The 26,094-nt window shown below is 40.2% G+C and overlaps 2 protein-coding genes across 3 annotated transcripts; both read right to left on the bottom strand.

The window, feature by feature from the left end:
- Positions 1-3,292: 3,292 nt before the first annotated feature.
- On the bottom strand, positions 3,293-8,336 carry LOC117257979 (GTPase IMAP family member 9-like). 2 transcript variants are annotated; one of them, XM_078169797.1, is made up of 3 exons: positions 8,265-8,336; positions 5,880-5,993; positions 3,293-4,646 (listed from the first exon to the last, which is right to left on the bottom strand). In XM_078169797.1, the coding sequence occupies exons 1-3, from the start codon at positions 8,278-8,280 to the stop codon at positions 3,583-3,585; spliced, it is 1,194 nt and encodes a 397-aa protein (XP_078025923.1). In that variant the 5' UTR covers positions 8,281-8,336; the 3' UTR covers positions 3,293-3,582. The 2 variants fall into 2 exon arrangements, with proteins under 2 accessions (XP_078025923.1, XP_033484305.1); XM_033628414.2 differs by lacking the exon at positions 5,880-5,993 and having other exon boundaries at positions 8,265-8,333.
- A 6,417-nt stretch (positions 8,337-14,753) lies between these two features.
- Positions 14,754-25,471, bottom strand: sdf4 (stromal cell derived factor 4). The gene is made up of 7 exons (XM_033630223.2): positions 25,157-25,471; positions 23,459-23,775; positions 21,267-21,403; positions 20,976-21,089; positions 20,704-20,862; positions 17,319-17,494; positions 14,754-16,260 (listed from the first exon to the last, which is right to left on the bottom strand). Exons 2-7 carry the CDS (start codon positions 23,767-23,769, stop codon positions 16,084-16,086), a joined length of 1,074 nt encoding a protein of 357 aa, XP_033486114.1. The 5' UTR covers positions 23,770-23,775; positions 25,157-25,471; the 3' UTR covers positions 14,754-16,083.
- Between the last annotated feature and the right edge of the window lie 623 nt (positions 25,472-26,094).

Genomic DNA, 26,094 nt, shown 5'->3' with positions numbered 1-26,094 from the left:
AGCTTCTGTCTATTTAGAGAGGCTGTAACAAGAAGGACCCAATTAAGTTTACATCAGACAGAAGGCAGACGTCTCTACGGCCAATATCTCCGACACTAGGCAACTCACAAAAACAATCTAGCTTGATAAATATATAAATATATAAGTAAGAGTAAACTTATGTATTTTTGATTTTGGGGTGAACTGTCCCTTTAACAGTAGATATCTGCAAAAGTACCTGCATCATGTGATCACAGTAAGTTAATGAAATGCAGCATCCTACAACCGTTTTTATTATACTCTTATTAGCCCCTTTTACACTGCCAGATTTTCCGCAAATGTTGTGCCGCTTTGCCGGCAAGCTGCGAGTGTTTAGACACACAGAGCCAGATTGACGAGTTGATCCGAGGTGCCCAAATTTCCGCCTGGTAGGGTAGACATATTGGCGGAACCCTTTTAGTTTAAACAGACTGAGGCGCCTTCCCGCCACGGGAGGGGCTGTTGATGACTTGTGGGAGGAGCTGTTGATGACGGCTGTTGGTGCGACCCACTGGCGGTGGATAAACAGGAAACAGCTGATAGCAGGAATTAGCGAGCAGCTAGTAGCAAGAGGGAAACACAAACCTGACAGACACTGTAAAGATGAGCAACTGGGGAGACAAGGAATTGCGCATCTTTCTTGTCCTCGCAAACAAAGAGGCCATTAACCGTCAGATGACGGGGACGGTGAAGGACGGGCGAAGGACATGAGAGAATCACCGAAGGACTGACCAGCCATGGCTTCCCTCCCACGTCACTGATTACGTCACACGCTGAGCTACACGTTTTGTTACTTGCTCACGCCCCCCATTGCCCCGAAAAAGGCGCATTCTGTATTTAAACAAAAGTAGGCAGGCGGCATTTTGCCGCACTCCTCAATTTTGTTTTAATACTGCCAATGCTGAAAAAAGACTGATTGGGCTTTCCTGCAAATTTGCACAATTCCTGTTTTAAAAAGGGCTTATGATTTAGCTGCAGTGTTGTATGGAGATATATTTGTGTCTTTATTACATGTGAGAAAATAAATGATATGAGAAGGGAAAAAAATGTTTGAGAGAAAAAAAAATATTTGAGAGAAAAAGTTTTCACACTGATAGCAAAAAATAATAATATTTGAGACTAAAAAAAGTTTTGAGAGAAAGTATTTTGTCATAGAATATAAAAAATAATAATTTGAGATTTAAAAAATGATTTCCAAGAAAAAAAACTCTCAAAAACCTTTTTTTTTTTTACTCTCAAATATTATTTTTTTGCTATCAGTGTGAAAACATTTTCTCTCTCTCTCTCTCTCTCAAAAAAAAAAAGTTTCTCTCAAAACATTTTTCTTCTCTCTCTCAAAACCTAAGTCTTTGCTCTCCTGTCAGGATTTTGCTCTCACTGTGAAAATAATGTCATGGGCGGGGCCACGTTCCTATTGGCCAGTCTCAATTGACAGCTAGGTGAGGATCGTCTTGGGAGTCGAATTCAACTGAATCATTCATCCACCGTGGTGGATTCACTGGCATAGATGTGCTGCGTTATTTGGGAGCGGATATGCATATATAACGTTATGCACGTGTGGCCAAATGGAGAGGAGAGGGAAATAAATCGACAACACCACCTGTGGAATTGCACCCCAGGGAATACACTCAAACCTGTAAACTACTCTTAACAACAGAAGGTCACACAGATTCGTACACTGGTAAATATGGGGACAGGAGACGGACTTCCAAATATAACACAGAGGTCCAAAGCCGCATGAATGCACAGCCGCGTTACAGTGTGCTTTAATCCGTCTGTGGGAAACTGGCAGAACAGCAGTGGAAAACGGAGCGGCCGCACCGGGGCTGGAGGCCGTGGATAGCCGTCCTTCAGGACGCCCAGCTGACGGCCCACGTCACCGTGCAGCCCCACACAGTGCGCAGAGGAGGAGAAGAAGCCACAAGCTGTGGCCTCAGCTACAGCAGGACAGAGAGCAGGACAACCTGTTAACATAAAGTTAACAGAACTAGCAGAAGTAGAAATAAAAAAACAGAGCGAGCTTACCGGAGCGAAGGGAGCTTAACACACAGCGCACAGCTCAAACCCAGTCACCGTCTCGCAGTGAGGAAGAGCAGACACCACGCTTTTCAAAGTCCCCTCCGAAGCTGCCCGTGAGGGGAAGACCAAATAACGCAGGTGCCACCACTGCGCAATTAGGCAAATCTCGGTAAAATAACATTAGGTGAGAAAAGGGATTCATTATAGGAATGATTTTGATAACCAACTTGCTCAGCTAGCTACCCATCAATTGTGTGTGTCACCATCTTACCCAAACATTGGAGTCTCTGCTCTCAAATAACGCAGCACATCTATGCCAATGAATCCACCATGGTGGATGAATGATTCAGTTGAATTCGACTCCCAAGACAATCCTCACCTAGCTGTCAATTGAGACTGGCCAATAGGAACGTGGCCCCGCCCGTGACATTATTTTCACAGTGAGAGCAAAATCCTGACACGAGAGCAAAGACTTAGGTTTTGAGAGAGAGAAGAAAAATGTTTTGAGAGAAACAATTTTTTTCTGAGAGAGAGAAAATGTTTTCACACTGATAGCAAAAAAATAATATTTGAGAGTAAAAAAAAGGTTTTTGAGAGAGTTTTTTTTCTTGGAAATCATTTTTTAAATCTCAAATTATTATTTTTTATATTCTATGACAAAATACTTTCTCTCAAAACTTTTTTTAGTCTCAAATATTATTATTTTTTGCTATCAGTGTGAAAACTTTTTCTCTCAAATATTTTTTTTTTCTCTCAAACATTTTTTTCCCTTCTCATATCATTTATTTTCTTGCGTGTAATAAAGACACAAATATATCTCCATACAGTGCTCATATTAGCCCACCAAAAACAGAAAATCAACATGTGACATGTTTCACCTTGCAAGTTCTTGGACCAGTGACTCTTTGAATCTCTAATAATATTGTTACTTGACTGCTGATATTTCAAGATGGTAAACCTCATTTGTCCTGTTTTACCTGATGTCTCAAATGACCTGACTTCACCCTGCTCGTCTCTGCTTGGAACAAATATTTTGTTGTTCTTACAATTATTCCATTGAGTTGAGACCGAAGCAGCACTTTTAAAATAGCCTATACATTTTATAATTTTGGTTATTATTTCCTTCTATAGCCCTTTGATATTAATAACACTGTTAACAAGGTATCTACAAGTAGTTCAGTGTAAGACTGTATTGACCTGTGATCTTTGAACTCTTGAGTGGACAGTTAATCATTACTTCAACAACGGTTCAGTCTTAACATCACATCTTTATTTATTTTCAGTTTGGCACATGAAGACATTTGCTCTTGTGTGGCATAAATCATCAGCATAACCCATGAAATGAATACTTTGTTGTCAAACTGAGACCAACATGAAAACAATATAATGTGAGGAATTACAAACTGTTAAAACACACAGAACTTCAACAAATAAAATAAGGTTCATATTTCAAACTGTGTATGAAGTTTTATTTTTCTCATATGTTCTTGTGTGTCGGAGCTTCTGGAGGGTCCCTCTGTGGTCAACACATGAATCTGGGACCGCTCACACGAACCAGCTCCCAATTGCCTTTCCGAGTTTGTCAACCGCTCTAACTATACATTTACCAGCTACCACCAGGGGATATAACAGATTAATACCCTCAGCTTCTTCTCGGGCCTCACTTTCATACTTGTTCTGCAGCTTATTTCTTTCCTCTCTCAGCTCTCTTTCATGCTGTTCAGTTATTTTACTCAGCAGGATTTTCATCTCCCTTTCCTTTTCTTTTCTCTCTGCTTCACTCTCTTCCATGAACCTCTTTCTCCTCTTCTCCCTCATCCTCTCCTCATCTCTCTCCCTCCTCTCCGTGTCTCTGTCAGCCTGGAACTGAGCGTATATTTTCTTCATCTGGTTTTCATATTTTTCCTGAATCTTCCTCTCCAGCTCTTCTCTTTCTTTCTGCATTTGTTCTTCTTTCTCTTTCAGGATGCGTTGTTTCTCCTCTTCGATTGCCCTCTCAGCCTCCTGGAACATCTCGCTGGTGTAGTGGCTTCCTCCGTTCTTCTGGACTATGTTTCTGATCTTCTGGAGCAGCTCAGTGACCTGAGAGCGATCCTTCAGCTTGTTGTTGAAGACGTGGTACTGGCCGTTACACCTGGCCACGAGTTCTTGAAGCTCTGAGCTTTCACCCAAGAATTCCTCCATAGTAGTGCCTTCAATGAGGTCACCACCAGTGAAGAGAACCATGCTGTACTGGTTCGCCGCCTGGCCAAAGATTTCTTCAATCTTTTGCACCGTCTGCTTTTCTTCCTCAGTGAATCTGCCCAGCCTGATGACCACCAGGAACACGTGGGGTCCAGGAGCAATGTAAGAGATGCACTGGCATAAATCTTTAGTTGTTTTAATTGAGCCAAACCTGGTGTCAAACAGGCCCGGGGTGTCAATGACTGCAACCCGTTGCCCGTCCACCTGACCTCTGCCCTTAGAGCAGTCGACAGTCATAGACTTTGAACTGAACTTTGATTCAAAGCACTCTCGTCCCAGAATCATGTTTCCGGAGGCACTCTTCCCAACTCCAGTCTTCCCGACCATCACTATCCTGAGCTCCTCATCATTTCTGAAGAGGCTTCCTGTGGAGAATAATGAATGACACTGAATAAGAATCCTATACATCGTATCATCACATCACAAACCTAGTCACTAAAGGAAAATGTTGCTGTATGTTTTGCAAACTATGAATAAGTTAAATTTGCACTTTTCCTGTGTATCATATCAATGTTGTCAAAGTGACGTAGTATAAAAACTGACTTTTTCATCAGTTTGACATCAGGTGAAGGGGATGATGGATAGTGTAACACCTAGGCAAGATGCCTGCCGAGCTTAAGACCACAGTCTAGACACAAACTACAAAACCGATTGTGATTTAGCAAATTAATGCTGTTTCCATCAGCCTTTTAGGCGTCATACGTGGGTGTTTTTAGCCACCTGTCGGCGGGGATAGTGCCACAAAAAGCGGTTGTTTTTTAGTTTGGCATTTCTAGCAGGGACTTTGCCCCAAAACTTGGTATTTTAAGTCTAGACATGAACCATAACTAGTAGTTCAGTCAGGAACACTTAGTCAAAGAAAACTTTATTTCCATTTGCAGTATTATATTTGCCTCTCTGCCTTTCCTCGGGCCTATGCAGAAAGCCTCTTCCATGCGCCTATGTGGAAAGCCTAAGGCGGAGAGAGCACACCTCTCTGCCCTTCCATGCGATGTGAGCTGACCAGCCTACCAGAGTAAATGTGATTTACTTGGCTGTACGTGACATACATAAATTATATAGTATTTCCTATAATGTAGCCTATTGTAATAGCATCATAGTCACTGTTTCAGGTGGCCTCCCACCATTTTGTTTTGCTTAAAGGTACTTTCAGTGATTTGACCAAAAATAACAAAAGAAAATGCGATTTTCACTAACAATCCCCCACTGCTCACTGTCTCCCTCTTGTAGGTATAATTTATCTCCAAAACTGTAGAGTCACAGGTGGTGGCATTGGATTTGGGGTGAAAAAATACATATATGAGGCTATATGATCGTTAATCTATTTAATCTTCTGATTTCCAGAATATGTAATACGTTTTTCTGATTGGACTGAGAGCAGTCACCCAGTCTGCTGCACACACCACAAATTTTCTTTTTACAAAACAAAAAAGTTATATATATATATATATATATATATATATATATATATATATATATATATATATATATATATATATATAAATATAATCTTTTGTGTATTGTTTTTTGTTCTTATCTAACATTTGAGTCTGTAATAAAGTTTATCATTATTATTAATTCAACACACAGCTGCTCACCTCCTTCCTGATGTGGGGGTATTGGTTCAGGGGCAGGTGGAGCTGGGGGCTGACAGACAGCTGCTGCTGCTGTTGCTGTTGCTGCTGCTGCTGTTGCTGCTGCACTTGACGTATCTGTTCGTAATGAGGCATCATTTTGACAGAGGGGAGGTCAACTGATTGAATATGAGCAGCTTGCTAAATGTTTGACTGTATTGATTATTTAACTAAAACAACAGTGAAATGTAAAAATCCAGAGTTTTCTTCAGAAATATGAGCTAACATGGGGAGAAAAGTGAGCTAGCTTATAGACCATGGACAAAGTTAATATTCCATAACTTTCCACCACATGAACCACTAACAAACCCACCTTGCTTTTTGAAATACTGGGTAACATACTGTCGACCCTTTGCTTCTTTCTCCTCTCTTAGCTTCCTTTCTTTCCGTTTTTGGCTACCTGATTTTGAGGCATATTGCCCCTTATGGCCCCTTATTTACATTGTAAATAAAATATATTTGTGATTATAAGTTAATAACTTAGTGTCATATTATTTTTTGTCAGTATTATAATTTTATTAGGGGCCTCTCTGGGCCCCTCTTAATCATGGGCCCCTAGAATCCTTCTCCTTTTTCCCCCCTTTTCGGCACCCCAGCATGGAGGGATTACTGAACAGACCTACTGAGCACTATGGAAGCAAATCATGACTAATATTTAAATTATAATGTATTTGCAGAAATGCTTTTTCATGTTAAGACTGTGGCTGCATTATTTGACTCATAAATAAAATTAATGATTGATTGATTGATTGATTATTTTTATTTATGTGTCATGCACAAAGTGCCCAACCCTCATGGGTTTATAAGACACCAAAAAGAAAGTACAGTTGCAGTGTACCTTTTTTTTCATTTCATACATAATTACAGCCCCTTTTACAGCTCAGACTTTAAACAGAATATTCTGCCTTCTCTCCCATGCTTTGCAAATAAAATCTGCACATTTTATGCCACAATCAAATGCTATTTCAAATTTTTTTTTCAAAAATGATTTGGCAATCTGAGCGGCGCAGGAGAGTGACGTCAGTAGCCGCTCTTCTTCAGCTCCGAAATGAAATGAAATTGCAATGTCCTCTTTGTTTTCTTTTTGATTATGGCATAAAATGTGCAGTCTTGAAGAAGAAAATTAAAATGCAAATAGGATGATTGATGATTAATTTTATTTATGAGTCAAATAATGCAGCCACATTCTTAAAATGAAAAAGTATTTCTGCAAATGCATTTTAATTTTCAAATTTTACATTTCAAATTGAATTTTGCTATCTATTTGCTGGGGCATATTTTGAAAATTAAATCTCAAATGTCTTTTTCTTTTTCATTTTAATTAAGTAAAAGAATGAGCAGTCTTGAAGAAGAAAATTAAAATGCAAATAGGATGATTGATGATTAATTTTATTTATGAGTCAAATAATGTAGCCACATTCTTAAAATGAAAAAGCATTTCTGCAAATACATTTTAATTTAAATATTAGTCATGATTTGCTTCCATAGAGTACAGACCCAGGGACCAAAGTGTTAGGGTGGCCCCACTGGACCTCACCTGCAAGCTATTTGAGTTAACATGTACTTAGCAGGAAAAGATTTAAAATTACCACAAAGAGATGCAAAGAGACAAAAAAATAACTATAGAAATGATCACAAAGACACAAAAATGAGCAATAAAAGACACTAAATTACCTCAAAGAGACACAAAACCACAACTAACAACTCACAAATATCAAGTGTGTGTGTCTTGCTCTTGAGGAGTGGGCCAGCTGTGTGCTCAGTACTTCCCACACAGACAGTCCAACGAGGAACTGAACTTAAAGTGAACTGAGAATTTGAGAGTACTGAGAGTTTTTAAACATATGTCCTAATATAGTTTTGCTGTTATTAAACACAGACCCCTATGACTTAAATCCATCAATGAATTTCTCCATTTGTGGATTATTTGTTCACCTGAGGCATGCAAGATAATAGTTTTCTCACAAATTCAGTGTAACATGGGCATGACATGAGTAAACCATTTACAAACGGTCATCTGGGGAGTGAAGTATTCCTTTTATGTAAAAGCACATCTCCCAGATTTTCCTCCAAAAAGGAGTAGTCAGATTCTTTAAAACAAAAACAGCATCCATCTCAAAAACTAATCTATTTCCTGGTGACCAGGAAATCAGGATTTTTGACTGAATGAATCTTCACAATGTATAAAAGAGCTCCAGAATTTATAGTCAGTTTAAGATCTTGGAACAAAAGGTTAGTTTAGAAATACAAAATAATATAAATGTCTTTGTGGGAACTAATTGCATAAAATCAGATTAGTCAGATCACTGTTATATCACTGTAAAATAATTGTATTTTAAAATGACTCACCTGAGGTGCTGGCCATGTTTGAGCTTTAAGGGTTGCTGGTCGTCTTTGGTTGAAGAGTTCAGACTGTCTGCTGCAGCTCCTGTTTATAAAATGGCTAAATGCAGGAAACCACACCCCCAAACCCAGAGAATGTGAAACTAAAGCTTTGTGGGGTTTTGTCAGTTACAGGGGGATTTTTTTAACAGATGGGATAAAAATAAAGAAATATATTAATAGCACAAGATACAACCACTTAAAATAAATATATCTAGCAAAAGAACAAGAGATGCTCTGTCTCAGTAAAGTCCCACAAACACAGTCATTTATTCCAAATTAATTCATCAAGATATTGTGTTAGTTAACAAATATCATGTCACATTGTATTTGTTACTGAAGCTTTTAAGAGTAGTTCTTAGAGACAACAAATGTTTCTCATTAAAATGCTTATTTATGCAGTAACCAAACCTAATGAGTACATGTACTCTGTCGTGGGAGGCTGAAGTTTTGATATGGAGGTGCATTCATATACTGTTTTTGAATGATTGTACTGGCAACAGTGAGCCTGCACACTATATAAAAAAAAAAATCACATCAGGGATTTTTGCTTAGATTTGCTTCATTATTTATTTTGCTTATTTATTTATTATGCCCCGAGCAGGGAGGTTACTGTAGGCAGTGCAGGCCCTGATTGCCACCTGGAAATACGCCAGTGTTTAAAGAAGAACTCACGTTACATCAAAAATGGTGTGATTTTTCTATGTATGCCCTCAAAAAGGAAAATTCATCTCCATCATGGTTTTTTGCTTTTGTATAGTTTCAATCTATAACACAACCAATATGCTTATTCTACATGAACTATAAAAAAAAAATTTAACTATAAAAAAATTTAGTTAAACAAACAATTTCCTATTTTCTTTTGTAGTTTTTGTCATATACAGATATGTTTTGATGATTGCTAGGTAATATGTATGTTGATGTTGTCCTATATCAAGTCTAGGCGAGGCGACATAATTTACAGGAGCTAGTTTAGGGGCAAAACCTCTCAAGACTGACAAGCTGGGCACATCTGCAGGGGGATGTAACATAAAAGCGGCAGTAAAGCGGGATTTATACTTGTGCAGCAGACCTTGTGCCGGCCTTTGGGCCATCATGATTGTTGATCTTGAAGAAGACCCAAAGACTGACATGTCATCAAAATGAAAGAAATGCAAATGAAGCCAGAGTGTGCGACACTTGTTCTGCAATCTTTTTTTTTTTTTTTTTAAGATTTAAGAACAAAAAAAATCCCCAAATTTGCATATTTATTTTGGACCAAATGAACTGAAATGATGGATAACCTTGTTTGTTAGATTTCCCATGATTAAAGAGCCAACCTGACCTTTATGTCTATTCATGAAGAAGACATCTGTCTTCAGGTGGTGCGGGTGTCCAGTATGGGTCAACTTTTCAATTTCAATGCAATTTTATTTATAAAGCCCAATATCACAAATCACAATTTGCCTCACAGGGCTTTACAGCATACGACATCCCTCTGTCCTTTGGACCCTCACAGCGGATAAGGAAAAACTCCCCAAAAAAACCCTTTAATGGGGGAAAAAAACAGTAGAAACCTCAGGAAGAGCAACTGAGGAGGGATCCCTCTTCCAGGACGGACAGACGTGCAATAGATGTCGTACAGAACAGATCAACATGATAAATTAACAGTAGAGAGAGAGAGAGAGAGAGAGAGAGAGAGAGAGAGAGAGAGAGAGAGAGAGAGAGAGAGAGAGAGAGAGAGAGAGAGAGAGAGAGAGAGAGATATGCAGGACAGACGGTAATGACAGTAGCTTACAGCAACATTAATGAAAGTAATAATATTATAGTTATAGTTCTGGCTATTGTGGTACAATATGTTGAAAGTATGTATTAATATCTGGCAGTATACATGTGTGACAATAGTCATATGTGTATAATAACAGTAGAAGTATGACTAATGACTAATGATGGCAGCAGCAGCAGGAGGCATCTGGCAGGACCACGGCAGCAGCACAACCACACACGTCACGCTGTCCAGGCACCGCTGCAATATGAGTTAATCTGAGAGACAGTGGAGCACAAAGGCTCCGGAGAAGAAGCCGAGTTAGTGACATGCAGTATGGCCGAGTTAGCACCTATAATTTGCTAAATCTTTGTGTCCGAGCTCCTAAATTTTGAGACAAAGTATCTTATTTGCCACTAAAATCCAACTTCCTCAACTATCTCACTCCAACTAATGATTACAGCTCTAATTCAGAGGATCAGATGTTGCTTTATTTTGTTTAAACACAGAGTACTTGAAAACACAAATGACAAAAGGCTGCTATATTCAGAAATGTGACATTAACATGAATATATTTCAGACAGGATAGACTCTGAGAGAAAAGAATATTTATTTACATGTGCACCTAAGTATCAGAAATCTGAAAAGTCTTTGGTGATTAGACCCCATCGTGATGTCATCTATTCCAGAAGGGTTGTAGAGACGTAGTAAGGAAAAAAAATTTATCAATACAGCTCTATATAACATGCTACACGCATTCAAAAAAACAGAAATGTTTGTAAATAAGGACAGGACTATATATCTCAATAAACTGGGTACTGCTTCCATGAGAAGACCCTCTATTGTTGTTTTTTGGCCAGTGTTTGTAGCCTATTATCTTTTAGCATTTTATTAATAATAATTAAATACTAAAGAAATAATAATAAAATAATGAAAAATGCAATAAAAATAATGAAACGCATGCTCAGTCCCTCTACAGCCTATACTGCGACATATTTCTGTATCATGATGTGGTTGAATATTATTTCTGGCCTACACGATACGAGCAGCATTTCAATAGGCCTAATTAACAGTAACGATTTTTAACACAACACAATGTGGAATCTGTATGGCAATGAATTGTGGGTTATTAAATCAGTGAGGTCTGCACCCCAAGTGGACTCTCTGGAAGTCTGCAGACAGTCCACTTGAGGCCTCTTGTTGACTGGTTGAATAGTGGATTTGAACAGCACTCCCAGACTTCCCTGGAAGGCGCCCACAAAGTCTGCAAGTCTTCAAATTTGAATTCAGTCAGAACTGTGAATGAATATAGCATAAAGGAAGTCTTCCTGACTGAGCTTATGCTGAGCTTCATAAGTGTGTGGCCGAAAGAGGAGAAAAGATATAAGGTACGGAACTGTGCTTTTCAGTCTTGAGAGGAGAGCAACGTGGGGAAAGTGAGGTGTAAATGAGACACACCTGTGAGCTGAGGGGACTGACGAAGGAGGGAAGCATGGAGACCAGGAAGAGGAGTGAGAGTTACTAAAAGTTTGTTTCGCTTCTCGGACATCTCTGCTGACAAACAAACAAATACACACTGCAAAGTAAACAGAGTGGCAGTTGTTGGACTTCACTGACTTCTCTAAGGAGCAGGTTTGGATGAAACTTGTTCAACTATCTCCATGACTGTCTGCTGGACCTGCACGAGTCAAGGTGAGTCAACTCTCCAGTCTCCCCCTATTCTCCTGCCTCCAGGTTAATGTGCATGGCCTCTCATATTCTACATTCAGCCTACTCTGTTTTTGCACACCGCCTTTTTACCGCGTTCATTCCCTGCTTGGACAGTTAAGTGTCGTCCCCCCCCCGACACACTTTGTTTATTTGAAAGGGCCTACAAACTGTTCATTGATTCACTCACACACAACTTGCACACAAACTCCTGCAATGAAATGATGAAAGATCATCTGGGGCCGTTTTCACAAAGCTTTCTCATACTAAGAGTTGCTCCTAGTGACATAACTTAAAGAAAATTCTTAGAGTTGAAATGTTTTCTAAGAATGTCTCAGCCCTTAAAAGAGCTCCTAAGGTAAAAAAAAAAAATGTTGGGAGTACAGAGGAGGACTTTTAGGAAGCTTCAGAGTTTTTTAAGCAGAGGAGAAAATGGTGGCAACAAAGAGGTGGCGTCCACTCACCCACCAAGCTACTGGGTGTCCCATGTTCAGGGGCAGTGTCCTTGCCCGGTGGCTGCAGGCTTGATTCCAACCTGAGGCCCTTTGCTGCGTGTCAGCCCCCTTTCCCATTATCGCCATCAAGTGGGCTGGAGTGTATAACGCCTCAGGGTCAAATGAACGATCAAGTGGAAGTTTACACACGGGTGTGAGGCAGCTGAAAAAATAGTTCCACAATCGAGATGAATAGTGAAAACACGGATGGAGATCACAGTTTGCTACGATTTTTATGTCAGAACATCAACGAACACCACTGACCACTCGGTGAGTTTCATGGCTTTGAAAACGAACGTTTAGGGTGGTTTTAGGACAGGGTCACACATGGCCATAGGCAGCAGTGTTAAGCCAGGCAGGGGAAAGACAAATTCTCCGAAAAGGAGCAATCGTCACTATTTTAGTCTTAGCCACTCTATTTCATCATAAACAATCAGAAATGGGGCTCAAAGTGCAAAATACCGGACTTCTCCTTTAACATGTGCATAGAAACAACTGAGGGTGAGTTTCGTGTGCACTCGTTTTTGATGGTCAAAGTAAGAAGTGTTTCTACCCTCAAATTAGTAAATGAGGCCCATTGTGACGCAGTTAATTTAATTTCCACTGGACATCCACACCTCAGTGGCTCACAAAAGGACAACCAATTACATCTGTTAAAAGAATGTGTCACACCTGGTAACGAGGTCGACCGCACCTCCTCATGAAGGTCAAAGTTTCTGTCCCTTCCTTGCACTGATAATTTCCTTAATCACTCAGCTCAGAGTCCTTGCTAAAAAAAATTAGGTTAATTTAGGAGCTCAGTTCTCAAAATGTTTATGAAAACTGGCCCTGGAGTCCTTATTCAGTGTATTTAATCAAAAGACACATTTTTATTTTGGTTTGTTGATTTAATGGACATTTTGTGATTGAGAGACTTTGATTAACAATTTGATTTGACTGCTTTGAATTTATTAATTTATACTATTTATTTCTGTGTGTGTCTTTTGTTTGCAGAAATCTTAATTTGCAAAGTGACGAGAGTTAAGTTATTAAATACCGGCTCTGGATTCTGGTGATTTGTTGTACATGAAGGCATCTGCGTGTTAGAAACTGCACATCATAGTGCACTGAGATTTGTTACAAACTGTAAAGCTCTTACTTATCACTGTACGGTTTATTCCAGGGCTGGTCGGCCATCTTTGACCTGTTGTAGGCTCCCTGTATTTGTTCATTTATAAAACCACACTGGGTAAACTCCCTTCATACATTTGTACTGTGATTGAACAGTTGCCAATTAGAGTTAAATTTCTCCAGTCACCTTGAGGCATCCTGTTCTACGTATCTACCAAGTTTAGTAAAAATCCATATGGCGGTTAGGACTAAATAAGAAATTAGCTCTCTAGCGCCCCCATTTTGTTTGATGGGGTCAATAATGGAGGGGTCCCCTCAGATTATGTGTGGTCATATGCCTACAAAGTTGCGTGGTGATGGGTGAAACCCTTGAGATGTTATACACCTTTATGTGATGAGCCACGCCCTCCGCAATATTCATTGCCTTATAGAAGCTCAGTTTTAGTAAGTTTTCCAACTTTTGCCAAGAGGGAACTTTAGATATTGGTCCCTAGATTATGTTCACCCAGTTTCATGCAGATCACTCAAACTTCCTAGGAAGAGATCCATTTGAAGTGTTTTTCAAAAAATTCAAAATGGCGGAAAATCTATATAAGTGGAAGTTATGGGTTCTTGAGACAAATGTGTTCCTCATGAGGAGAGGCATCTCTGTGCAAAGTTTCATGTCTCTACGACATACGGGGCATGAGATATGCCCATTCAAAGTTCGCAATTTCAATCAGTTGCTATAGCGCCCCCCTTTGGCCAATTGATGTAATATTGCTTCATTCGCATCCTCCCATGACCCTCTACCACTGTGCCAAATTTCACATGGATTGACCAAGTCAGTGAGCAGAAAAACGTGGAACACAGACACACACACAGACACACAGACACACAGACACACACACACACAAAAAATTCATCATTATATAGTAAGATAGAGGTGGAGCAGAACATTACGTACGCAGATGCTTTGCTTTTGTACTTTGTACTTGTCTCGCTGTTTAGCACCAAAAAACAACAGCTGAAACAATTAGTTGACTGATGGATTAGTTCATAGACAAAAAAAAATCAATAAAAACTACTTTTTCTAATCAATGAATCCTCATTTTTAGCCACAGCGCACTGAGGACAGAGATGGTCAGATAGCCGCTCCACCTCTGTGGTGAAAATTAAAATTGCTGTAATATTTTGTTCAGACATTTATGATCTGGAGTGGGTCGATCATAATAAATCTTGTGAGCTACCGAACTTTTGTCAAGCAACATCATCGTAAAGTGAATATTTTGGGAGATTTTGGATCCTTTGTAAAGACAAAACTGTGGTGGACAACTTGTCGCCAACATAAACTTGTAATGAAAGTAATCCTAACTCACAACCCTGCAAAACAACTAAACCACTAAAGAAACCCAGGTGCTATTTAATTGATAAGAAATATTTATTGTTTACCAGTATATTTGCAGTACATTTTTTTTTTATAAAGCTGTGTCACATTCTGTCATCATAAATCTTATCTTACAATCGAAACAGGACCGAGGACAGAGAAGCCTGTAGCAGGATCCAAACACTCCACAGGTTACTGGGAAACAAAAACCAGGAATGTAATGCTGTTTGTTTGTCCATGCATTCGAAAACAAGGTGGAAATGGACGCATTAACCAAAAGCATTCAGAATTTAGTGAACAGGTAAATGTGATGAAGAGTGAACACAGACACCAGGACCTGACTCCTACTGTGAAAATAAGAACAAACCTGTGAGATGTTCAAGGAGGCAGCTGATCCAAATTATACTGGTCAAATAAATACATTTCTCTTTATCTGCATCTTAGCAAGAGCATGAATTAGATTAGTTTTAATTGTACAACAGGCCTTTACACACACGAGACATTTTGACCCGACACACACACACACACACACACACACACACACACACAGGTGAAACTAATGCTGTTAATAATAGTGTTAATGTCATCAGCGACGCCTGCTTTTCCTTCAGTAAGTCAAAATGTCTGCTGGGAAAAGTCACATTGTTCTCATATATTACTCTGATAATAAATGTTAATGAAAGTCTGTGCTAAGTCAGATTGCTGTGTGTTACTGAGGTGGATTTTTTAAAAGTTATACTTCTATTTTTTACCCTGTTTGTAAGTAGAAGGACGGAAGCTATTCATAGTCACCTTTAAATTTGGGGAAATCTGGTGTGCATCACCTATAAACTCTTCTTATAATGATATCTCTATGAGGGATTTTACTTCGTAGCAGCATTATATTTATTTTCTCAGCTCTTCCCTCTGACAGAGGCATCGGAACGTGACAATGAATATTTACACTCTGTACAGACACGCAAGCTAAAACGACAGATCCTGCAGAACGAATAGTGATAACGCCTAGCTGCGCAGTCTCCCTCACCACTGCACCAGGAACGGAAATATCTAGCCAGGGTTAAAATTCCTCATATACACACATTTCACAATATCACACAAATAAATTTGGAGTCAAGCAGCCCAACGTTTTAAAGTCTGATGGCACACGGAAAGGCAGACCATGTTAATGACGGCTGGCAGACAGTCCAGGGCTGAAGGGAGGATTTGTCGATCGTAGTCAGCAGTGAAAGAGGCTGTTGGGGCTAGGCTTTGAAACACAGAATTGCACACTAGAACATCCTATCATTACGTTGCCCCTCTCCTCAGGCTGGTCCCTGAAGCACATGTAGGATGTCGCCCCGCTTTGCTGAGCGGGGGGGGGGGTCTTCAGAACTCCTCATGAACATTTCTGGCGTAATCCATGAGCTTGCTGCCCGTGAAGTATTCGCTGTACTTGAGAATCTCGTCCAGCTCCAGGTTATGATTCTGGTTCTCGTCTGCGACGGCGATCATCTGCTTGGCCTCGTTCAAGGCGTTGTGCTCGTTCATCGGGTCCATGTATTCCTGTACGCCACACGAGAAGACAGGAGAAGGAGGAGGGAGGAAAAGTCAGTAGCTGCGTTTACACAGACATTATTTCTTTCTTTCTCCTTCAGATTAGAGATTCCAACTTAACTATGTACATGGAAACTAAAAGTGATCTGATAAGATGCGCGTTTACATGCCCCAAAGCATTTAATCAGAATATAACTTTTACGAGCAGCATTTACAAGCGGACCAGATCAAATGCCTTGTGTGAGAAAGCTGCTCTTGATTGGTCCGAATTTCCATGTGGGAAAAATCCAGGAAGTAAAGCAAACGTTGAAGAAGAGTACACTTGCAAGATAAATGTGACACTTTCTAATGTCACAATGGAGGGACAACTACGCAGGTTGATTTTAGCGCTGCTCATCGTGGACTATATTGCTGTCATTGTTCATTTTAGTCAAACCATACAGTTTGAAAACGAGGCGCGGCTCCAACTAGAAAACAATGTTTTGATGCATTGGATGTGCTGAATGTGCATATTAAGGCAGTACAGGAGGAGGTGCACATTAATAATCCTCCAGCACTGTAACATGCTCATGTTTAACCCAAACAATGTGTCATGTGACTGCAGTTGGTTCACATCCAGGTCGGAACACGTTCTCACCACAAACGAACCACACCAGAGTTCGTTTGTAACCAGACTGAGACCACCTCTTCAAGAAGGTCTCAGTCTGGTTGTTTTGGTGCACACCTGAGTGTGATTGCTGTGCTCACACCTGCCCAAACGAACCGCACTTAGGGGGCAAACGAACTTGAGTTTGATTTAACTGAACCAAACAGGGCAGGTGTGAAAGCAGCCTAAGTTTCAATTTAGTCTCACATTTGAAAAAAAGAAACATTTATTTGCATTTATGATATGGTCAACTGCACAGTGATTAAAATATTATAGTGTTTTAGGAGTCCTTGTTGACCAGCTTAAAATACTTAAGTATATTTTGACTCTAAAACGTCAGTCAACAAATACAAACTATCAAAAATATATGATATTAACGAAGAGACGACTCAAACGTGACTTCTGCTTTTCCATCTCTCACCTCCAGCTCCTCCATGGTCACGATCCCGTCATGGTTTGCATCAATGACGTCCTCAAACTCCTTCTTCCTCTCTCGCACCCAGTCGTCATCGATGTCCTGAGCCTGCTGGTTCTCCACGGTGCCCACAGGTAGAGAGATGAACTCTGACAGGGTCAGTTTCTTATCGCCATCCTGATCTACAAACACAGCAACAGTGAACGTCACATCTGTGCCCTGTGTGTGTTAAAACACATTTCCATAATGGGCGTCATCACAGAGCAATGCTTATTCAAATACACTGATGTAAGGTACATCAAATATACAGACCCAATATTATATTTGTTAGATAAATAGATGAGATATTTGCAGATAGAAACAGATCTAGCGCTGCTTCTTGCTGTTTTAATGGAAATGTGCTAATGATGGAGTTTTGTTTAATTAACTGCACAACTCTGATGATGGTTTAAGTCATTTTTAAAGGAGAAATGCTGATGATTAGCTGGTTCCTGCCACAAAAATGTGACAATTTTCTGCTTTTCTTTGTTTTATAAAATAGTAAACTTGTAATCTTTGGGTTTAGAACTGTTGTTCATATAAAAAAGCAATTTAAAGATGCCCTGAGCTCTGGGAACTTGTGATGAACAGCATTTTGCAGATTAATTGATAACAAAAATTGTTAGCTGCAGCCTTTACGCTGTGTACCATTTAACTTAAATGTTCCTGCCACTCTCCACTGTGTCCTCTGAGGCTAAATGCCAACAGGGAGTTACAACACTGTGCAGAGCCTGTTGGTGCAGAAAGTGTGACCCAACAGTGAGCAGGAAGTTGTTTGCATAACCAAGTTCCCTGTTTAATACCAGCTGAACAAGCTTCATCAGCCTGTCATGGTACGAGTGTAACGTTAACAGGTCTGCTGAGATATTTAAAAACATAAAGCACCATCTTAAATATTTTTAAAGGATGTACAGTAATCTATTTTTTTATATTAACAAAAGACCAAATAACTATGTGTATGTGTTTTGGTTTTACAGTCTGTTTTGGTTCCCTCTCATCAGCATCAGCTGTGCACTACCTGATCAGCAACATGCTTCAGATCAGAGAGGTGTACCACAAAGCAGCTTCATCAAAGCCAGGCTTTCTTTGCCTTAGCTGGCTCACCAAAGCTTAAATCCTTAATTAGAGATAATAGCTACCACGACGGTGGTTATTAACTGTCTTTGTTAAACCAGGCTGTCTCCTTCAGGCTCTGTATGTGTCCCCATAGAACGAGTTCGGCGTCATTTGACTCTTGTCCCACGCAAAACTGACCGATCACATGCCGCCTACTTCTGCCTACTCTCCACGGAGCAGTCAGTTCAGTTCGGTACGCTTTCTTTCTGTTTCCACTGTGTAAAGTTGTGGATGGTACCGATGGAACCGTTCTTTACCGTCCCCATGTTTGGTCCCCCCTCTGTTGGGGTACCTAGCACACAGATCTGGTACTAAAAGATGGAGCTGTGAACACTGCAGTCCGATTGGTCAGTAGAGGACGGTCACTCTGCTCAGGGCTGAGTTGTGGCTGGTTTTGAGGCTCATGTAACCACTGTTCATACTGTGGAGAGTTTCATTAGTAAACTATAACTATAAAATGATTTTTGCTGCATCTAGCAGCAGCTGGAGTCAAAGAAAAAAATAACTTAATTCACTGGGCCGACTGCCGGCAACTTTAAAGGTGGAACGTTAACTTGTTATGTTAATCAGTGCATGAGCTGACAACATGAATCCATCAACACACCGTAAATTTCACTGTGACAACTTTGACTGTCACTTTAGTTTTTATATGACAGTCACTTTTAGTAACGAGTGGATCTTCAAGTGTTAATATGTATTCATTTCGACCGGGTTAAGTGAACTGCATATATTCTAATCCTCACTCAACACTAAACCCCTGAGCTTGCCTGTGAAGTACTAAATGCACAAACCCGCTATGTTTAAATATCCCATGGAGAGAGAGAGACTCTCACTGCAGCCTGTTTTATTTTGTTCTGAAAATGTCGGCGTGCAGCCTCGTTCTGTGGACGATAAACGAGGTGCAGACTTCTATCTGTGTCACCGGTAATGAGAAAATACAGTGAGTGCTGGACGGAGCAGTGAGTGACAACAACCCCGCCCACGTTTAAGGGTACTGTTTGTGGTGGAAACGCTAGGGTCTAGGTACCATGTCTGAAGGGAACTTTAGGTTCCAAAGGTACCATACCGAAAGTGTTCGGTGGAAACGGGGCTTTAATGTATGATTTCATTGAAGACTTTTATAGGAGGAGAGGCTACAAACATATTGAGTTGCTCACTGAGAGCAAGAACAGACTTGCAAATAGAAGCATACATTTGTGCACTGAGTCCGTTTTTTTCGTCCAAAATTTTCACACATCTAAAAATAAATACGTCTTCACATTGTGTCAATCATGTTCGCACACTGAGACCGAAACTCTTGTGCATCATTAAAGTTTTCTGAACGGGGCTGATTTTCTGCGTTTGTCGCATCCGTCAGAGTCTTTAGAGACGTCTGACCAATAATCAGTGACGAAAATGTGGCAGCCGGACACAGCTGTAACAAGACAGAGGAACGGGGCGCAGAGTAGGGCTGCAACTAACGATTATTTTCATTGTTGACTAATCTGTCAGTTATTTCTTCAATTAGTCGATTAATAATTTCATCGAAAAATGTGTTAGAATGTTGAAAAATGTCAGTCTGTCTCTCCCAAACACCAAAATTATGTCATTTAATGTCTTGTTTCAAATTCAAGACAGGGAGGAAGTGACAGACAGATAGGTTACTCCAGAGGAGAAGAGGCAGAGGAGGAAATGTGTCTTTTCATTTTGTCATGTATTGCGAAAAAAAAAACGGACTCCGAGTGCAAAAGCCTTTCCTCAGATTTTCTGCATCAACAACTGAATGCATGTGGGTTTCCGTGGCGACACAATGCATACAGTTTGTGCTGCTGTACTTGCTTGGGCTTTGTCTGGTGGCATTACTAACTTACGGTTCAACTAATTTTTATCACCTCAGATCTGTGAATACACAGATGATGCCTCTAGTGTCAAACGCAATTAAGTGCATCAGTGTGTGAGACTAGTTTTGAGCAAGCTGGTGAATATGACACTTTACTTCACTACCGAGCTACCAGGCCTGTCAGTATTGGACTTGCATTTATCACCTGATAAGAACATGACTCTCAAAGCTAATATTGTGGACATGACTGCTGGATGTGTTATTAAGCCGCTGTTTGCTAACAAGTTCCCCACATCAAGTAAACATGTCAGTGTCAGCAGTTACTTCCCGCTTCATACGGGTGGTTAAATAAACGGTTTACACAGGTTTAAGACGATGAAGCTCATGATTCAGGTATAGGGTGGCAGTAAAGTGTACCTAAGTCGCGCACAATCTCCTTGACCATGTACTTGAGCATGCCTCTGCTGTGCTCAGGATGAAGGAAAGACAGAAACTCCTGCTCGTTCAGCAGCTGGTCAGCTGGGGGGTTGTCGGCCTGAAACCAGCGGTCCTTCAGGCTCTCCAAAACCTCCTGAGCTGCAACCATGAGAAAATTCAGCTCAATTAAATTGTTACTGTGATCTCTGCAGCACATGTTCTGGGATACTCTTGAAAATATTACGCCATAGTCCTTATAATTCGACACTTACTTTCCTCATCCAGTTTCAGATCTTCATTGTTCTTTATTTTCTCAGCCATCTCCTTTTCATTGAAACCTTTGCTGGCCAGAAATTTGACTCTGTATTCATCCCATGTCACGTGACCTGAGGAGAGAGCGTGTATTGAGAAGGTTAGACTGGGTTTAAACAGAAATTATTCATTACCTTACGACAGCTGTTGAAACGTGGCCCACACAGACCACAAACCTGACAGGATTTGAAAACAGTCAGCATGCTCTGAATTACAAGGGGATGTGATTTTTTTTTTTTTTTTTCTCTCACCGTCACCGTCTGGGTCAACGGCACGGAAACTGTTCTTGTTCTCCACCATGGCCTCCTGAAAGTGCTCCTCCGTCTTCTCCATAATCCAGCGCTGCATCTCCTTGGCGCTAACACTCCTGTCCTTGTTGAAATCAACTCTGTGAAGAGAGAATTAACAAGAATAAATGGGTTGCTAATTCAGCTCAAGTTAATGGACATTAACACTGTATATACCGTCAGCTGTAACGACCCTGTGACCTGTCTGGCTTGTGCCTAGTGCTTCTGTTTATACTGGCTGAGCACTAAAACCTTTAACATTGACATTTCTTTCCCATTTAAAGTAAAATCAAGGGAGATGGAAGGGGTGAGGGAAAGCTGTCCAGTCATGGTGGTTTAATTAAAAAATACAGAATGGCCTTTGTCCTCTCTTGTCACCGTCTGTTATAACAATGGCACCTTGCCTGGTGAATGTGGACAATAGGCAAATATTTGCACAGCTTGTTTTGTTTGCTCCTTTGAATCCAGGTGCTCTAATATATTGCCTTGTGTTTGTTCTTAAAAGGTCCAGTGTGTATGATTGAGGGGGATATATTGGCAGACATGGAATATAATATGATAGGTATGTTGACTTTAGTTTATAATCACCTGCTTTTGTTAACTCAAATGAACCGTTTATATCTACATAGGGAGCAGGTCCTCGTCCATGGAGTCCACCATGTTTCTACAGCAGCCCAGAATGGACAAACCAAACACTGGCTCTAGATAGGGCCATTCAGGATTTGTATCAGCCACTGTAGCTAGGAGCCCCTCCATCATGAGAGAGTCGGAAAACCCTTTTTTTTTCGTGAAATTCCTTTAGGCAGTGTTTTTTAATGGTTTAAATCACCTGGGGTCTTATTTATAAACACTGCACAAAACGAGTCCTGAAAGAGGCGTACACCACTTCCCACGCAAAAGTTGTGATGTATAAAGACAGACTTTGACCCATGCTTACGAACATTTTGGAGACAGGAAACTGGCAACGCACATGGTGAGGTGGACGCCTGATTGTAGAAATCATCAGATATTTTTGGCTTTTGTCCGTACCTACATTTTTAGTATGGATCCTGCGCATTGCTTTATAAAGGAGACCCCACTGCGGATAGTTTGGCTCTTGGGTTGCAATGGCATGAGATTTTCACGGCACAATAACCGTCTCAGAAAACATTGTGGTTTCACTGTATCGCGGTCTTACAGAGTTAGGGCCGCTTCATAGTTGACATAAAGGCACGCAGATGCGAAAGCATTAGGACACACTGGGACGCATCGAGACGCATTGGTCGCCATGGTGCGTGCTTGCGTCTCAAAATGTGTTGTCCATTTTTTTGCTACGCAATGCAGCGACACGTGTAATACCATGCGTGTAATACCAAGCATTGCCAGCAGGGGTGATAATGCAAGCGACGTACTTGAAATTAACCACTTTTTGTTATTCACAGAAGAAGCAGGTGTGAAATATGGCAGGCGAGGAGGAAAAACTTTGCGAACTCGTACGGGCACACCCCCATTTATATGACAGTTCTAGTGCCCTGCACTCTCATAAAATAGCAGTACTAGCTAGCTACAGCAGTACTAGCTAGCCGGAATGTACCAGTGACTCTGCTACCCCCTATTCCGCGTGCGATGTATTGCATTTCAAGTGTCGCTTGCATTCAATGTGCTGACTATGAAAGGAAGTGCGTTGCTCGTGTCGTTTACTGAAGGAATTCTAACGAAGAAGTTTCAGCTGGTTGCAATCTGCAGTCCTCACCACTAGATGCCACTAGTCACTTAACCTGGTTAAAAATGGGTTAAATAAAAAGTAGATAAATCCTCCTAAATCTTGCACACTGGTCCTTTTAGGTGAAAGTTTTTCTTTCACATCTCCATGTTCAGGTAAATGACTTGTAGTAAATAATATTGGGGTTTCCAAGTCTCAGTTCACTGTCTCATTTCATGTGTTTCATAACACCAAGTTATTGTGACACCCCAAGTGCATCTAGACGCAGCACACCTTGAATCATAACAGTGTTAAGTATTGTCATCACAGCATGAAGCGAAAGGTTACACCTCTCTTTGATAATCTGTAGACTTGGCCTTTATACTGGTGACCTCTGAAAAACCTGATCAGCAGCTACACTCAGTTCAGGAATGCTGTCACTCCTGACTGAGATTTAAAGGATGACAAGTCTTACTTGGTGAAAATCTCAATCAGCTTCTTTCTGTTCCTCCTCGGCTCCGAGTCCTCCTCAAACTCCTCGATCTCTTTACCCAGGAAAACCTCCTGATGGAAGTCCTTGTTGAGGTGGCCATCCATCTCCATCTTCACCCCATTCAGGTGGTCAGGGGGGAGAATCTCGTTGTCATCCTTGGAGGCTGGAGACTTCTCTTTAGCAGCTGACATGTTGGCTGGCCGTGCGTGCACATCCATGGTGTGGAGCAGGATGCAGAAGAGCAGGGACACGGCCAGGAGGTTTCTGCACCACAGTTTTCTCCAAACAGCCATGATTGCCTTTAGAAAGGGAAACGTTTTTAGTAAAAAGGTTCACACGCTAAAAGAAACTATACGCTCCTACGCCTAAAGCAGCTGTCTGGTCAACTAACCTGCACACGACGCACATGACAAAATTAAAGAGAGCATCATCATCAAAATTCAACATACATGCTTTTTAGTCCTTTTACATTTTTATACATAGGTTTTATACAATGTCTGGAGCTTAATTTTGTATAATATTTCAATTAACTTATCTTATATTCACACATTGTGGCTCTTACAGTTGAGTACTTCCATTTTACGCTACCTTAACTTCTACTCCACAACAATTTGGAGGCAAATATCGTGCTTTTTCTTGCACTACATTTATTTGATTACTTTAATACTTTGCAGATTCAAATAATGATACAAAATTCACATCAACAATTACATTATGATGTAAAATTATTATTACAGATTCAGATTAGCCTTTATTTATCCCTTAAATTTCTAAGTGACATGGCAATATATGTTCTGGAAAAAAAAAAAAAAAAAGTTTCAACTTTACCAGCTGCAACACTTAAGTGATACGAACATTAATGCATCAATAATTTTAATCCCATAATGGAATATATAGTATTGTATAATGGGACATTTTGCACGATGCGTACTTCTACTTTTTGTACTCTGAATATAGTGGATGCTAATACAGTATGCTTTTACTTCAGTATGCAGGACGTTTGCTTGTAAGTAACAGAGTATTTCTACACTGTGGTAACTTCCCATGAAGTACAAGGTCAGATTACTTCTTACAACACTGCTGCTGGCTCAACTTTAATGCCGCGTTCAGGTCATATCTGATATTCAACAATTACAACACGCCCACTGGAAAATCCCGTTCACGTCGCCCTCAATGTTGGAATACTTGTGGAGGACTCACGACGGAGGATTTGTTTGCAACATTAAATCACCTATAGTGATAAGCTATACAGAAATACACTAGCATAAGCAACTAACAGCAAAATAAACTACGGAAATGCACACTCACTGTTAAAACACATTTAAGACACCTAGAGTTCTCCGTTGTACGGTGGTATGAAGTGTATTGTGAACGCTACATGAGGTTATAACGATAATTTAGTTTCCTCAGACCTTGTCGTTTCTTAACGTTAATGTTCACATTATTCATTTTAATATTATTTACCAGCACGGAATTGTATTCCTGGGAGTAAACAAACGGATCATTAACGCAAATAACGGCTAGCTCGTAAATTTAGCTTCGTCACGTCATACGAATTATTATATACCGCAGTTGACTATGTTAGCAGGCTAAGCGGCTAACACAAGCAAGCTAATAAATCATTAAAGGTTAGCGCGAGCTGGTGTAAGTGAATAGTATAATGAGGACAATGCGACCTACCTGTCAAGCACAACGACTGAAAGTGACGCTGTGTGAGAAGTTCAAACGACTTTGGATAACGAGAGATGGCTAGCTGCGGGGATGGACTTCCTAGTAAAACAGTGCAGTGGTTCCAGTCAGGCAACTGTCAGACTCCAGTTCCTGTACACGTGGCTCCCCCACAACACCCCACTCCTAAATGTGGGACGGCTCAGTGTGAAAACACCACTGAAGAGATGTGACTCGGCTGTAAGAGTCCTTTCTGATGTGAAGTTAGCGCTGATTCACTCAAGCTGTCAGATGAACTGGTTCCCAGCTAAATGCTAATGTTGCTGTGGTACAGTTTTGTGAAGCTAATCACTTTCACAAGTATGACTTCCGGGCGGGACTTTCAAAGTAAAACCCGTGTAGAGAGATGTGTGTTGTTGACCTTATGAATTAAATGGTAGCTTACTTCTACAGGTGCTAGAGGTATGTGAAAATATATTGGGGTAACTCAATTAATTAAAAAATACGGAAATTACGATAAGAATATATATATTTATAGTTTAAAGAATTATGTTAACGTTAGCTAAAAGTGCGTTAATTACATTTTTGCTAAAAATCATTAACGTTAATGGATCATGTAAAAGGTTCAGTTTTAGGGTTAACATATAGTTTAATACAGCTAATGTTAAAATTAATGGACACAGAGTTGATAGTAGGTAAATCCAATGGATAAAATGGTTAAAATATAACTAAAAGCAATGGATACACAGTTTAAGTAGTTAACGTTAGCTAAAGGTAATGGCTGTATGGTTGAGATAGTAAGTTAAAAGTAATGGATAAATGTTTAAAATGTTGGTAAAGGTAATGGATACTTGTTCAAAATAGCTAACGTTAAAAGTAATGGATATACTGTTGCAATAGCTAAAATGATTGATTAATGTTTTAGTTGGCTAAAAGCAATAGATAAATTG

This window comes from Epinephelus lanceolatus, chromosome 8 (assembly GCF_041903045.1).
Source record: "Epinephelus lanceolatus isolate andai-2023 chromosome 8, ASM4190304v1, whole genome shotgun sequence".
In the NCBI taxonomy this organism is placed as follows: Eukaryota; Metazoa; Chordata; class Actinopteri; order Perciformes; family Serranidae; genus Epinephelus; species Epinephelus lanceolatus.
Note: the sequence above shows the minus strand (reverse complement) of the source record. Positions and strands in the feature narration are given on the sequence as shown.